The sequence below is a fragment of the Herpailurus yagouaroundi genome, unplaced genomic scaffold (genome assembly GCF_014898765.1).
Source record: "Herpailurus yagouaroundi ecotype Mexico unplaced genomic scaffold, PumYag 67793, whole genome shotgun sequence".
NCBI classification, from domain to species: Eukaryota; Metazoa; Chordata; class Mammalia; order Carnivora; family Felidae; genus Herpailurus; species Herpailurus yagouaroundi.
The window spans coordinates 19,403,564-19,419,922 of NW_024420586.1; the positions used below are offsets into that span (position 1 = coordinate 19,403,564).

The following is a 16,359-nucleotide window of genomic DNA, read 5'->3' on the forward strand; positions in this document are numbered from 1 at the left end:
CGGGAGGCTGCTTGATGTACGGTCAATGCTCCCCAAGCAGTTTCCCTCAATCTTCTTTTGTCGTGAATTTGACCTAGGTCTCTTGTTCAGCACGTAGTAGGCATTTCTATTGCTAGATAAACTGTTTAAAATGAGTTGGTGTATTCTAGGAAGTTTGAGACCTTTTTTTTTCAATATATGAAATTTATTGTCAAATTGGTTTCCATACAACACCCAGTGCTCATCCCAAAAGATGCCCTCTTCAATGCCCTCTTCAATGCCCATCACTCACCCTCCTCTCCCTCCCACCCCCCAACAAGCCTCAGTTTGTTCTCAGTTTTTGAGACCTTTATGTTACGTGCTTAGGTTTCTCTGCTTTCTTATTGACCCTTGGTTTTGTTTGGTAATCCGAGTGGCCCAACAGGTTACCACACTGCATTCTGAAGTGGGGACAAGGCATCTTTCCTATAAACCTACGTGGCTTCCTAGCATGAACTTGGGTGGGAATGATAATCACTCTAATCAGTTATATTTTCAAATTTTATCTAATGGCAAACTTCTGGACCAAAAGATTTTAATGACTTCTGTTAATACTGCTGGCAATGCTACTCTAGCCCCTTTCCTGTTATAGACATTTCCTTTCTACAGTTCCTGCCTCTTCTCGTGTTCTCTAAGACTTTCTAGTACCCCAATCCCCCATCTCTGCTTTGTTCCTTTCCTGCATACGGCAGCACCTCTTTCTCTTCCTCAATTCAGTTTTTGCTCTGTTTTCCTACTTTGTCTTTAAACTGCCTTCCTCACAACTTAGTGCCGTCTTCTTTTTTGTGTGTTCCCTGATCTGTCACAGAAGCAGAAATGCTTCAGGTCTGCGTGGAAATTGTTTGGTAGTCAAAAGAAAAACATTGTTTCCTCTATATCAAAAACAACTTTCAGCTGGTTGCAAAGGGAACTGATGAGGTTTGCATGCATGTTCATATTCAGTTCCCCTTTGTGGCCAGCGAGTCTTGAAAAACACTGGAACACACAGGGTCAGCTCCTATGGGGCCTGATTACACGGTTCCAAATATATGGGGCAACGAGTGAGAGGAATCAGCTAAGTAACTAAATGTGGGTCTCCTGGTCTGACAGTTTCCATAAGTAGCGACTACAACCCAGTATGGTAGGTGGGTGGGTCGGTGGGGCGGCAGGGTGGGAGGAAGCTACCATAGGGGAGAGTTACACTTATCCATCTTTCCACACCCTTTTGGGCTTCGGTATTGGAAAGGGTGAGGAATTTATCCAGCTTTCAGGATCACACTAGTGAGAATGGGCTTTTATTTTAGTTTTACTGAAAAGATGGATTAATATTCTGGAATCAGGAAAGGGATAAGAAGTACACAAGAAACAGCATAGATTCATGATACTTTTGATGTACTTTTCAATATAAGAAACAATCAAAACAAAATGACAGCTCCAAGACCAAAGTGGGACACAGCGGGCACCCTCTTTGCAAAGTAAACTCAACTTTTCTTTTTGAAATACTGCCCAAGAAACCATGGACTCTGAGGTAATATTGTATTAATCCCCAGAGAAAGAGCCAACGCAAACACACTTTTGGGGAAAAAATACAAAAATCAAGACAAAACGTTACCATAGCAAGCACATTTAAAAAAATGCAGTAGCTTAAAAACAGTAGATTAAAATTCCCTGCAGCTCCTCCCATTTAGAGGTGGAGTCTTTGCCCACCTCTTGAAGCTATTGTGACTTGCTTTGACCAATAAAATGTGGTGGATGTTGTAGGACATCTGAGCAAAACCTTAAGATGCCTTGCAGCGTCTAGTTTTGTCCTCTTGGAAGCCTGAGACCATCACATTATAAATAAACCCAGTGGAAAGATCACACAGAGAGAGATGCTCAGTGTGCATGGCCATCCCAGCTGAGGCTCTGGACACGTGAGTGAGGTCATCGTGGACCATCCAGTCTCAAATGACTAAGAGGCTACAGAACTACAGGAATGACCCCAGGTGAGACTGACAGAAGAACTCCCTAGCCGAGCCCAGAACAAATTGCAGAACTGAAGAGGGAACTTATGGTTGTCATAAGCTGTCAAGTCTGGGGGTGGCTTGGTATGCAGCAATGAAGACATGGTGCATATAAAATAGAAATAGAAAAGTATCTGTCCTGTTTCTAATGAGGTGACAATAGATACAGTAAGTAATTTCGTTAACAAAAGAGGCAATGCCTTGAGTTATCTTACTTGAAAGCTGTGTCCGTGACGAAGACGGAGATAGCTATTTTCCAAACTACTGTAGGCTGGGGAGGTTACTGAAGATTTAGTAACAAACCATGTGTCCTCAGACATACAAACAAGCATATGTACCCCCTGATGTAGAGAACTGAAAAGCAAGCCACCTGGTTAGGGGGTGTCTTAGATGAAAAGATCTGCAGAGTTTGTTAAGCCCACGGGAGGAAGGACTACAGGGGAGGAGAACAGTGACTTCACCTATGCCTTCTTCATTAGGTGAAATATGCTTTAAGTTACATTTATTAATAGACATGTTTTCATTATAAGACTTTCAGTAGTCCTTATTTTTATAAGTTTATTTATTTTGAGAGAGAGAGAGAGGCAGCAAGTTAGGGAGGGGCAGAGAGAAAGGGAGAGAGAGAATGCCAAGCAGGCTCCGCACTGTCAGTGCAGAGCCTGATGAGGGGCCTGGACCCATGAACTGTGAGATCATGTCCTGAACCGACATCGGATGCTTAACCAATGGAACCACCCACACACCTAGCATTTCAATATTTTTTAACTTTTAAAACTATGTCCATGAGTTGCTAGGATTAAGAAAAAAAAAAAAAAGCTAAATAAAACTAGATGATTACAACTTTCACATACTAAAATGTCAGACTCTTTTTACTACCAGAATAATTGTAGTTGTGAATGTTCTACAAAGGTGACTCTTGTGATAATCACTGCTACAAAACCAAAAAGTCCTCACAGGATGTACCCTATTAAAGGCAGATGAGCGGTAATGGGTTTTCATCTTAAGGACAGAAATCTCTGTCCATACAATTACTTATACTCTATCACATTTAAAGTGCTGTTCAGCTAGTCAAATAAAGTTTGAAGTTTATCATGTTGTTAGAACTTAAACTAAACTTTTAAATTGTTTTACATTTCTAGCTGGAAAATAGAGCAATATGGGCAGCTCATGTTTCAGCCTTTAATTACAAGAGAGGTTTAACTAGGGCTGGTAATACATTGCCCTCTGCTGGCCAAAGCACTGCCAAAGAAATGAGTTACAGACTTGTGCATGAACATTTAACCTTGTGTTTTTTGTTTGTTTGTTTTTCCAATTTTCACTACTGGTATTTCTGGAGGTATGGCACTCAAGAGAACTTATGTTTCCCGGCTTCAACACTCTATTTGTTGGTTTACTAAAACAATACATTTTAGGCTGGTTTTTGATGGAGGACAGGGAAGAAGAGAAAACACGGTAATATCAGAAGCTATGCCAACACATAGCGCAGTTGGAGAATTATCTCAACACCAAGACTTGTTTAGAGTGATGGCTTGAAATGACTACTTCAAGTCTAATATATCTGCGTCCATCAAAATATTATCAAGATGCATCCATCAATGTAAGAACTGATTTGGGCAAGGATCATCAGTGAATGCTAAAATCAACTAAGTGAAAGGGAAACAATACATTCACAGAGGCTCAAAATATGACCTGTTCATATTCATTCACAGAGCCATTCACAGAGGCTCAAAATATGACATTACTTACCTGTTACAAAGGGGGAAAATGTATCTTTATAATGGGGAGTTGGCAGGAGTTAATAAATTTCCAGATTGAAAACTGCAAACAGATATACAAGTGCAACACGTTTTTGGGTCACTGGAGATATCTGGTCACCTTATCGAAGACAATAAACCAGATTCTGGTGGCAGCTAAGAATATGGGCTCTGAAGTCACACTGCCTGCATCCAAATCGAAGCCCTACACTATAGCTGTTATATTAATATCAGGAAGTTATTTATCTTCTATGGGCCTAAATCTCCTCATCTAGAAAATGGTAGTAATAATAGTATCTATCTCAGAGATATTTTAACAATTGAATGAATATATATAAAAAGCACTTCGGTGGCTGCCATTTATTACTGTAGGTTTTCTGGAGGTAAGACCTCAGGTGCCCAACTATACCTTGCCTTCCCCTCACATCTCTCTTCTTGCCCCTTGAATAAGGACAAGAAGTGATGGGGAGCAGGGGACTTCACTTCAAGACAACTGTATCTAGAAATTCAGAAGAAATGATTGGTAATAAAGTGGCCAGGAAACCCTGGTCTTGGGAAGAAAGGGACAGTGGTGAGAGTTCTGCCTTTTTAATTCCCCAAATCTCCCTGCAATACAAGTTACTGTTTCCCAGGGCGTAGGTGTGGGTATGTGTTTTGTACCTGCGGCAATCTGATGGCCTAAATTATTTTTAGAATTCTATCATCAAATGTTTCCTTTTCAGGAATTTTTCTATCTACTTTTGGCTTTTCAAAGAGCCTTAAAAAAAAAAAAAAGTACGGCAGGCTCAGAAGCATGTGAATTAACCTTAAGTCACTCAAAGATGTTGAAATTCAAAATGTGACTGCCCTCAAAAATACTTTTTGCCTCATCTAATCTGATGCTGAAGTTTCTTCCCTTCCCTGAACCTGATTTGCCATCTACTTTCCGATTGCCACCTCTGAGGTCATTCCTTTTTTTTTTTTCTAATTTTTTAATGTTTTTATTTGTTTTTGAGAGAGAGAGAAAGAGAGAGAGAAAGAACAGAGTGCAAGCAAGGGAGGGGCAGGGGGGGGGGGAGACACAGAATCTGAAACAGGCTTCAGACTGTCAGCACAGAGCCCGATGCGGCGCTCGAACTCATAAACTGTGAGATCATGACCTGAGCTGAAGTCAGATGCTTAACCGACTGCACCACCCAGGTACCCCTAGGTCTAATTCTTAGGACTGCCACCGAGACTGCTACAGTGTTTCCGTGGTGTGCCTTTCTAGAAGACCATGTCTAGCCACTGCATGCAAACCTATGTGAAAAGGCAAAAGCCAAATATAATGAACCTTTGATTAGTAGGTCCATTTATGTTTTGTCATTGGACCCTCTTACAAAGCTCATCACTTTTCTGTGCGGTTATCAACTTCCCAACTCTGGACCGTAATTTCTGCTGTTTTTAAAGTTGTTCTTGAGGGAAATACTCCCACAATTTGCTGAGAAATCAGCTCCTCAAAGTAGAGGCTCTTTACACCCTGATTAAGGGTGGGCCGGCCGCAAGAACAGCTGCTCGCTGTAGCAGTGGGGGCCGGCGAACAGCACCCTGGAGATGCGGCTGTGGCCAGACACCACATCCTGAAGGGAGCAGGGGGCTCAGCAAGCCTTGAACAAACCACAGCTTTGAGTAACAGGTCTGTGCTGCACTCCTCCTAAAGGTAACCACTGGCTTGGGTGTGCACTGAACTGGATAAGAGGCTTCCACCGCCCCCCTTCGGGAGAACTACTTATCTTTTGAACATGATGTTCTAACACAGACTACGTAAGTTAGGCCTACCTTCTCTTCCTGCACATCAGCCTCCTGTTGCTTGAACTCCTGATGCCAGAAAGAGTACTCAAAAAAGGCTAACTAAAGCCAGTTTAGACCCTAACCTAAAATAAGTGTCTGGCTGAAACACAGAGGTTCAGGTATGAGTGAGCTGTCTAGTGTCCTCTGGGTTCTGGCTCTGAGGGGAATTGGTAAGGGACCCTAATCCTGATCCCTCTAATCCATGTGAGTCTGGAAAAGTCTCATGCACCGTTGCTTTATATAGCTCACCATGGGTTGTCAAAATCAATTACCACATGCTTGCCCTCTGAACCATTCTTGCTGAACGACTCTCCACACGAATTCTGGGGTGAAACATTCACTTGATACACGAATATGTCGAAAGCAGGAAACTTAGCACAAGGCAGGGCTTATATTCTGGGGGAACTACTCTAATACCTCAAGAAGTAAATCGTAAGGGTCAGAGCACAACATCTAGAAGATCAGTGTTTGGCAAATGATGTAGGAAGTGATTAGAAGTGCTGGACAAGAGTATTTGCACTTGGAGTACAGAAGCACAACTTTGAAGAGGGATGAATGGGAAAGATGAATGAGAACCAAAGAAAACTCCTGGTGGCCTGAATGAGAAAAGTCCAAGAGGCCACTTTTATAGAGCACTTGTAATCCCTGAAATTTCTGCCTGACAAGTCATGTTTTTGTGAATTTAGTATTCTCTAATATTTATGTTTTCCTACCAATTGCAGTATTTCTTAGAAAAGCAGAAATTTTCAAAGTGCTTATGTTTCCATTAAGGAATTCAAAATCACCTCAATCAAAAAGAATTTATACTGTTATTAATGGCTAAAAATTAGCTTGAAGTCCAAAGTTTGTAAAGACTAAAAAATAGGACTTGATTTCTTCCATAGTCAATTCTGCTACCTTAGAGCCTAGAATAGGAAACCCTGTCTGAACAAAGTTAAAAGTATTCAAAACTGTGGGGTGGCTGGGTGGCTCAGGTGGTTAAGTGTCCAACTCTTGTGTTTTTTTTTTTTTTAATGTTATTTATTTATTTTTGAGAGAGCACAACCGGGGGAGGGGCGGAGACACACACACACACACACACACACACACACACACACACAATCTAAAGCAGGCTCCAGGCTCCAAGCTGTCAGCACAGAACCTGAAGTGGGGCTCAAACCCACGAACCGTGAGATCATGACCTGGGCTGAAGTCAGACGCTTAACCGACTGAGCCACCCAGGCGCCCCAAGGGTCTGACTCTTGATTTCGGCTCAGGTCATGACCTCATGCTTCGTGAGTTCGAACCTGGCGTTGGGCTCCATGCTGACAGTGTGGAGCCTGTTTGGGATTCTCTCTCTGCACCTGTCCTCCCAACCCTCAAAATAAACAAACAAACATAAAAAAATATCTTTAGAAAGTATTCAAAACTTGACCTCAGTTTACTTACCCATAAATAACACCAGGTACAAGTGACCCCCAAGACAGACCAGTAATTCCTGCTTTCTAAGGCAAAGGAGGAGATTGGAGAAAAAAAAAAAAAGTCATGTGCTTTCAAGTTAATTTACTAGTTGTGTCACCTTGGGCATGCTATTTAACATATTATTTACCTCTTTGAGACCCAGTTTCCTCACATATAAAATGGGACCTCTGCCACTCATTGATAGAGCTCTCCTATGTAAACTACTCTGCCCAGTACCTAGCACAGAAATGTTGCTTAGTACATGTTCTCTTTCCTTCTAGTTCCTTTGGCCTTTCAGAACCATTATGATTCATTGTTTTCTCCTTTTGCTAATTTGTAGAGCATTTAAAGTCTGTATCACACATCACATATTAATCTGAATTCTTGGCTTGCTTGTTCAATCACTCTTGAATTTCCACACACCACTAGAAACGAAGTAGGAACTCCAATAAATATTCATTAAATGAAATGCGCTGTTTAATACAGAGCACTAAAAATCAAGACAGGAAGAAATGGCAAAACGTACATCCATCCAGGCATTCTTGCTCAATAAATGATCAGTTGCCTGACAATTATTTTAATAAGTTGACTCTTCCCTGGTCCAACGGTTGACTGACATCCTGTGGTAGCCAGCTTCCAAGATGGCTCCCAATGATCATCACCTCCTGCTAATTACCTCTTCACACTGAATCACTGCTGGCTCTGTGGGACCAACATAATACTGCAGAAGTGACAATGTTGATTTCAGAGATAGATTAAAAAAAAAAAAAGACATTGCATCTATGGTCTTCTTTTCTCCAATCACTTGCTGGGTGTGTGTGTGTGTGTGTGTGTGTGTGTGTGTGTGTGTAAGCCAGCCACCAAGTAGTGAGGACAGATGGCTACGTGACGTCATGCAACTTATGTGACCTTTTCTGAGGTTGTTTTCCTCACCTTTAAATTAAATATATTTCATACTACTTATTTCACAGGGTATTGTGAAGATTGAATACAATATGTAAAACACACACCAGAATGCCTGGCACATAATAAGCTTTCATGCGATGTGGCTAATACTGGTGGTGGTAGTGGAAGCTATAGGAATTGACTGGATGTGAGATGTGAAGGAAAGAGGGGAATCGAGGATGATTCCTAGGTTTTTCGCTTGAATAACTGAGGAGGTGATGGTACCATTTACTGAGTTTGGGGACAATGAAGGAAAGGCTGTGGAGAGCAAGGACATTTTCTTTTTCTTGGACTAAAGGTGCTTAAGCCTCAAAGTGGTAATATTAAAATTCTCTCTCAATTGCTTATAAACACAGCATTCCACTTCCATTCTTTCTTCTCTAAATTACTTCAAACTTTTTTTTGTTGTTCTAAGTAATTCCTTCCTGGAACATGAAAAGTTGTTGAAGTAAAAATGATAGGAATTCCAGAGTCCAAATTACTGTGCAATCAATGGCCATATAATTCTGGATGAGTCACTGTTCGTAATGAAGTGAGGGCAAGCATTACAAAGAACAGCAGCAGGACAAAATCCACTCAGGTAGTTCTCACTTTTGTTTTAGAGAGCACAATTTGCAAACATTAGGGAGGATTTGTGCAATCAACATGAAATAAGATATGCATTGGGGGTTATGAGAAATGGCAAGGTACTTCTATTAATTCTGAGTGAAGATTTACCGATAACTGAAGTGCTCAGGCTTGACGAAATTACATTTCTGTTCCCATTCTCAGACTCCCAGTGGTTTCACTGACACAAGGAAGGGTAAATGTGTGATGCAAGTATGGTGCACACTTAGCTTGCATTTAGTTACTAGTCCACAGACTCATTAATAACCATCTTCTTTATAAAACTGGTTTCACCATTCTTTAAATCATAATAGAACTACTCATTTTATCCAAGGAATATTTGGTCTTCGGATTCTGGCACTTTCCAGGATTCTCCAAATCCATTAAGAAATGCTCCAAACAATGTATACTACTTTGAATCTGAATGGAGGACCACACGGGGCAATTCAAAGTACAATGGAGAGGTTCACTTGGTAACCAAGCTGGGATCCAAACCCCTGGGCGCAGTCTGTACTCACAGTGCACTGCTCCCACCCTCAACTCTTTATCCTTAAAACAAAGGATTTTTCCCAAAGATGATCATGAAGTTCTGTTCTGGTTATATGATAATTTGATTCTAGTAAGCTGCTACAGGTAAGAAAAGTCTGGGTTTTCTTTCCCTTTATTCTTGGTAAAGATGAATTGCAAATGAACCATCTGCAGGAGATTTTACAGACAGGTTTGTACCAGTATTTTCTTGTGTTATTATGAAGCAGTTCCTTCTACCACTGTGATGTATAAAACTAGCTATGGGGGACTAAACCTTTGAACTTAATTAACATCAGCCAAGCATGCTAATAAAGCTACTTGAGGTAAAACTGGTTCACGAAATAATCATAAGGAAGTACAATATATATATTGTCCACCAAACTTCCTCCCACTACAGAAATAGAGAAATGAGGTTTTTTCAGAGGTAGTTGCTACATTTACCATAACTGTTGAATTTCTTCAATACTGTTTAATTTCCTTTTTTCCCCCCTACTATAGTATGTGTCATGCAAGAATCTATTCACACTGACTAGACTTGAAAGATACCGGGTGGTCAGAGAATTTTCAGTCTGGAATTTAGCATCCCTGTCCTGAACAGCAGAGCCTGGGTTGGTGTAAACGACTCATACAGGTAAGACTGATCACTTAACTTCTAGCTTAAAAGTTTACTCTACAAAAACTCTAATAGGACTAAAATGTTTACATTTTGAAAACTGATCATTACGGTCTTTTTACCTCCTTTCTGTTTGGAAGTGTTTGCTAAGTGTGAAATAGAAAAGCAAAGGCAACAGTAATAGATAGCAGCAGACGCCGTATGAGGCGGTTTAGTTTGCAAAAAGGAAATACAGAAGCACTATTACCTTTTTGGATTTTAATATATAGTGCATTATCTGCACATGGCTGGGGGGTAGGGTTCTTTTTTAATATCATTACAAAAGGAAGCTTCATTTCTCACATAAAAATCTACTTGGATCAAATAAGTTTTTCTTAGGAAATAAACTGGGTTATTTCACTTTCTATTTGACTAATTTTTAAATCAGTCAAGTTACAGGTTAGGCTTTACATATTTACAACTGGTAATACACTAACTGCAACCAGATTCTTTTTTTCTGTTTTAATGTTTGTTTATTTTTGAGAGAGAGACAGACAGACACACAGAATAAGAAGCCGGCTCCAGGCCCTGAGCTGTTAACACAGAGCCCAATGTGGGGCTTGAACCCACGAACCATGAGATCATGACCTGAGCTGAACTCAGAAGCTTAATCAACTGAGCCACCCAGACACCCCTGCAACCCAATTCTAATTTGCTAGGCTGTCCTGGACTCAGATATAAACTCACACTGAACCATATGGACTGTTTTCTCAATAAAAATTGCAAAGAAATAAAATGATAGACAGTGGTAGACATTAATTAAGGGTCTCAGTATTGAACCTAGAGACACTGTACAGCCCTCAAGCTTTCAAGCCCTTGCGTGGGGATTGCTTAGCTGAAAAAATTATTTAAAAATTATAATAACGTATTTGGAAGAAAACTCTATTTTTTTTAAAAGATTTCATTTGTAAGTAATCTCTATACCCAATGTGGAGCTCAAACTCACAGTCCCAAGCATCAAAAGTTGCGAGCTCCACCAACCGGGCGCCCAGGTGCCCTCCCTTCCCTATTTCTGTAATCCAAGATGCAAATATTAAAAAGTGTGCCTCTGAAGAGGGGTAGAGAGTGAAATAGCTCTAAGGGGCTGTGGGCATATAAGAAGGTGGTGCATGGCATCTCAGAAGGCAGATGCATGGGAACATTTTTGTGTTTATCAAGACAGGATGTAATTTAAAAAAAGATTGAGAATCCCCACTCTAGATTTTTATAAAAGAGAATGTGGTACCTAGAAAGCTATGGTGATAAAAACAGAAATGTGGTACATTCTGAATATAGCTCATGATTCTTATCTGACCAGAATCCAATAACTTGTTATTCCCACCTGAAAGGAATAAAGGATGAAAATAATAATGAAAAAGAGTTTGTGTGTGACTCTTCAATACTTCGTGTGTACCATTTGATGCAAGAAAGATTTAAAAATAAGACATAGGGGCCCCTGTCTGGCTCAGTTAGAAGAGCGTGTGACTCTTGATCTCAGGGTCATGAGTTTGAGCCCCACGTTGGGTGTAGAGCTTACTAAAAATAAACAAACTTAAAAAAAATTAAAATGAGACATAAAAAAAGCAAAATCCACGCCTGCATTTATGCTATGATTAAATTATCTTCTAAAAAATCATATTCTTTGAAAAACCAAGATACTAAATTATACACAAAGACACATGAGGGCACTCTAACCAACAAGCGTAGCAACTACAGTTTTGACATAGAATTTTAAAGATTTTTTAAAAAATTGAAGTATGGCAGTTTAGCATTAAACATTTAAAATAAGAAATTACCGATGCCTTTTGGTAAAGACCCTGAAATTTTGGTGTCTATCCTTGGTCAACTGTACCTGCCTTCTGTTCAATCCAGGACCTTGTCAGAGTATTTGTGTAGAATTAAGTTTACTTCTTTTTTTTTTTTTAACTTCAAAATTTTTATTTAAATTCTAGTTAGTTAACATTAGTGTAATATTGGTTTCAGGAGTAGAATTCAGTGATTCATCACTTACATACAACACCCAGTGCTCATCATAACAAGTGCCCTCCTTAAAGCCCATCACCCTGGGGTGCCTGGGTGGCTCAGACAATTAAGCATCCTATTCTTGATTTTCGGCTCAGGTCATGATCTCACAGTTCGTGAATTCAAGCCCCACCCACATCAGGCTCCATGCTGATGGTGTGGAGCCTGCTTGGGATCCTCTCTCTCTGCCCCCCACCCCCACCTCACTCATGCTTGTGCTCTCTCTCTCTCTCTCAAAAATAATAAACTTAAAACAAATACCATCACCCATTTGGCCCATCCCCCACACAAGTTTACTTGTGAAATACGAACAGAGAGGATTCCAATAGTATTAGATTATAGATAGGTGCTTTAATCTAGCCATGAAAAGACACCATTTTGAAAAGCATGTACAATTTATGTACAATTAAGGTGATAATTAACAATCATTCTTCTATTAATGTGGCTACAAGATATTTTTTGCAACTTTCCTTTGGCCAGTATGTAGTGCTTGCATGTGCCTTAAAATATTTTAATTACCTTTCTAGGCAGAAGCCAAAGAATGATAAATCTCAGGAATTTAACTATTTGTATCAAATTTTGGTTTTTAGACCAAGGCACTATCCAGAATCACCTCTTTTATTTCCAGTGGACAACTGTGATTAGAAAAGGTGAGAAAGCCTCTGTACTTTCCCTTTCCATCCAGTACATTTACATTACTATTTTATTTCATCCAATGCTTTGGAAAAACTATTCAAATACCATCTATAATTTTAATATTAAATGTCTACAATTCTGTTCTAGCACCTGTGACAAAATTCAAGAAAATTTGCTATAAATGAATAACAACTCAACATGTATTCAACCATCCAGGATCTCTTCCATGGCTCTACCAATCATTTATACCTTCCTCTGCATCATTGGTCTCTTTGGAAATTCTCTCTCTCAATGGGTATTCTTAACAAAAATAGGCAAGAAGACATCGACGCACATCTACCTAGCACATCTTGTGACTGCGAACTTGCTTGTGTGTAGTGCCATGCCTTTCATGGGTATCTATTTCCTGAAAGGTTTTCAATGGGAATATCGATCTGCACGATGCACGGTGGTCAATTTTTTGGGTACTCTATCCATGCACGTGAGTATGTTTGTCAGTGTCTTAATTTTAAGTTGGATTGCCATAAGCCGCTATGCCACCTTAATGAAAAAGGATTCAGTCCAAGAGACCACTTCGTGCTATGAGAGAGTATTTTATGGCCACTTACTGAAAAAATTTCGCCAGCCCAACTTTGCTAGAAAACTGTGTGTTTACATATGGGGAGTTGTACTCGGCATAATTATTCCAGTTATCATATACTACTCAGTTGTAGAGGCTACAAAAGGAGAAGAGAACGTGTGCTATAATCGGCAGACAGAACTAGGCGCCGTGATCTCTCAGACCGCAGGTCTCATTGGAACCACATTTATTGGATTTTCATTTTTAGTCGTACTAACATCATACTACTCTTTTGTCAGCCATCTGAGAAAAATAAGGACCTGCACTTCCATTACGGAGAAAGATTTGACTTACAATTCTGTGAAAAGGCATCTTTTGGTCATCCAGGTTCTGCTAATAGTTTGCTTCCTTCCATATAGCATTTTTAAGCCCATTTTTTATGTTCTGCACCAGAGAGGGAACTGTCAGCAACTGAATTATTTAATCGAAATAAAAAACATCCTCACCTGTCTTGCATCAGCCAGAAGCAGCACAGACCCCATTATATTTCTTTTTTTAGATAAAACGTTCAAAAAGACACTATATAATCTCTTTACAAAATCTGATTCACCACATATACAACCCTATAGTTGACTTCTGACTAGAAAACACCAGCAAATAGAAAAGTGTTTGTGTGGCGATTTAGGGATACTGGACTACATGATTAACAGGTCACAGCTTGATTGAGATAGCAGGCCCTAAGAAACCCTCTTTGGTTTTAGAAATAACCACAAAATTCACTTTCCAGCTCTACTAATACTGCAAGTTGAGATGTCAGAGACTTTCAGAGGCAAAAGTCAAGCATATTGAAAGGATCTCACTGCATATGAAAGCAAGAGACCATTTTCTCTTTCAACTCAACTGTGTATGCTTTTATTCAGAACAAAACATTTCATGACTGTAGGATAAAGCAGCAAATGGTTTATGACTTTTCTCCTTTCTAGTAGTGGCAATATAAGGGCCCATCTGGGCCTAGGGTTTTGTTGGTAACTTTAAAAATGAGTAAAAGAAAAAAAGTCAGTCAGAAATTTCCTCACCAAAGTCCTATCTAGATGTACGAATAGTAGAGTGTAAAAAGCCAAGGCTTTATAAATGCCCTATTTTGTATTGTCTGCTCATGTTACTGTGAGACCAATAATCATCGATTCCAGTATTTATTACGCCAGTGTTTTTATATATTTGGGTTAGGCTTGGTCGAAATAAAAGGCTAATACAATGTCATTATATGCCGATTTTCATCACATCTTGTAAATTTTCCTCTGTATTCAATATAAATAATGTGATTAATGACAAATAGTACCTGGCAAGTAGATATGCTCAATCAATTTTTGTGAAAATAAATGAATGAGTGATAAGGGCAGTATAACAGTATTGTCGTTGAGAGACTGGTCTCTGGAGTTAGAGTCCCTGGGCTTGATGCTAGCTGAACCTCTTCTCTTACTTAGCCAGACAATCCTCAGCAACTTACTTACCCTCTTAAAGTGTTAAGTTCTTCATTTGTAGAATGGAGAAATACTACGTAATTCATAGGTACTATTATTAAATCAGTTGATGTTACTATTACGAGTAGCTGTCATTTACTAAGCATTTGCTATGGGCCAGGCACTCTGCCTCTATGCTTTGCATGTATTTTAGTCATCACCACCATAAAGGATACCAATTTGATGATGAAAAAACTGAAATACACAGATAAGTCACCCCAATTTTCTCCAATGTCTAAATAAATACTTAAACTGTAAGCATTTCTTGGTCATTTCTTTCTTCCGTGTAATCTTGTCAGGAAGATAAGTGATGGTGACTATATCCTGTGCTATGTAATGAAAAAACAATGTTTTTAATGTGTTTTATTTTCCCCAAAAGATTGTACGTGCCTTTCGAGCTGTAGTCTGCTTTCTCTTTCTACTCCCACGGTACTTGCATTGTCTGTTCACATAAAAACCAGACAAAAAGTTAAATGAAACTGAAGTTGAATAAATGTTCATGGTAACCTGTTACTTTGTTAGAGACTGCTTAAAGACCCATTTATTCTCTACCCAGTGATTTCTTCAGTGCTCAAAAAGAAGTTTAAAGTAAGTTCACGTAGCCCTTCCAAGCCTTTAATCTCATAGCATGTTTTTTGTTCCTGAACTACAAATGTGAAACAGTACGCTGTACAGATTCCCCAAGAGCCATGTGTTCAAAGTCACTAGAGGTTTTTCTAACACATCTGCAAAATTTTCATTAAAAAAGAATCAAAAACAAACAGTAAATATTTCCCTTCTTTTTTAGTTCAATGCTTAACTGAGAGAAGAACATGTCCAGAAAAAAGTCTGAAGTAAATGCATGCTGGCTTCAAATATTTATAGTGTACATCTATTCTTTTACAGCAGCAATCTAATTTCCGGCTGATTAATTTGCAGAGACAAAGGCAGACCTGGGAACTCCAGGCGATTTCCCTAAGTGCTGGCTGTAAACAGAGGTGTCCGATCACCGCTATCATTTTTACATAAGTGATACAGCATTAAATCTCACTGCAGTTAGGAGTTTTAAATATATATACATCTCCTCTAAAAATCATTATTAAAAACATCACTTTGGGGCGCCTGGGTGGCTCAGTCGGTTAAGCATCCGGCTTCGGCTCAGGTCATGATCTCATGGTTCGTGAGTTCGAGCCCCGTGCCAGGCTTACAGCTTGGAGTGTTGACCCTGCTTCAGATTCTGTGTCTCCCTCTCTCTTGGCCCCTCCCCCGCTCACACTCTGTCTCACTGTCTCTCAAAAATAAATAAACATAAAAAAATTTTTTTTAAAAATCACTTTACCTTGCCACGACTTAAGTAAAATAAAAAACATATTACCAAGGTAGAGTTTCCTACATTTAAAAAAGGCAGGAAAAGAGGTGTGCAATTTCTCCTTAAGTTACTCATTCTGATAGCAAACTCCCATTTTAGGGGCACTTGGTGGCTCAGGCAGTTCAGTGTCCAGCTTCGGCTCAGGTCATGATCTCACAGTTCATGAGTTCGAGCCCCGTGTCAGGCTCTGTGCTGACAGCTCAGAGCCTGGAGCCTGCTTCGGACTCTGTGTCTCCCTCTGTCTCTGCACCTCCCCTGCTCACACTGTGTGTATCTCTCTCCATCAAAAATAAATGTTTAAAAAAACCTCCCATTTTATTTCTCTGTACTGAGATTACCATGTTTATCTTCAACACCACAGATACTTTCTTGAACAGGTAATTGTACATCATGTTGGATTTTTGTGTGTAATTGGCAAGCTGGCTATTCAATGTCATGGTTAATATTTTATATGAAATACTACTTTCTAAATTACTCTACCTTTAAAGTGTGCATTTCAGAAAAACAGTGCTCTAAAAATTTGTATTATTATAGCTGATATAGGATATCATGTTATATGTT

General features: G+C 39.5%; 2 protein-coding genes across 16 annotated transcripts in view; one reads left to right on the top strand and one right to left on the bottom strand.

Moving 5' to 3' along the window:
• Positions 1 to 16,359, bottom strand: part of CASK (calcium/calmodulin dependent serine protein kinase) — a 355,071-nt gene that overhangs the window by 161,771 nt on the left and 176,941 nt on the right. The window lies entirely within an intron of this gene.
• On the top strand, positions 9,630 to 14,186 carry GPR82 (G protein-coupled receptor 82). The gene is made up of 3 exons (XM_040469000.1): positions 9,630 to 9,713; positions 12,326 to 12,385; positions 12,519 to 14,186. Exon 3 carries the CDS (start codon positions 12,553 to 12,555, stop codon positions 13,561 to 13,563), a length of 1,011 nt encoding a protein of 336 aa, XP_040324934.1. The 5' UTR covers positions 9,630 to 9,713; positions 12,326 to 12,385; positions 12,519 to 12,552; the 3' UTR covers positions 13,564 to 14,186.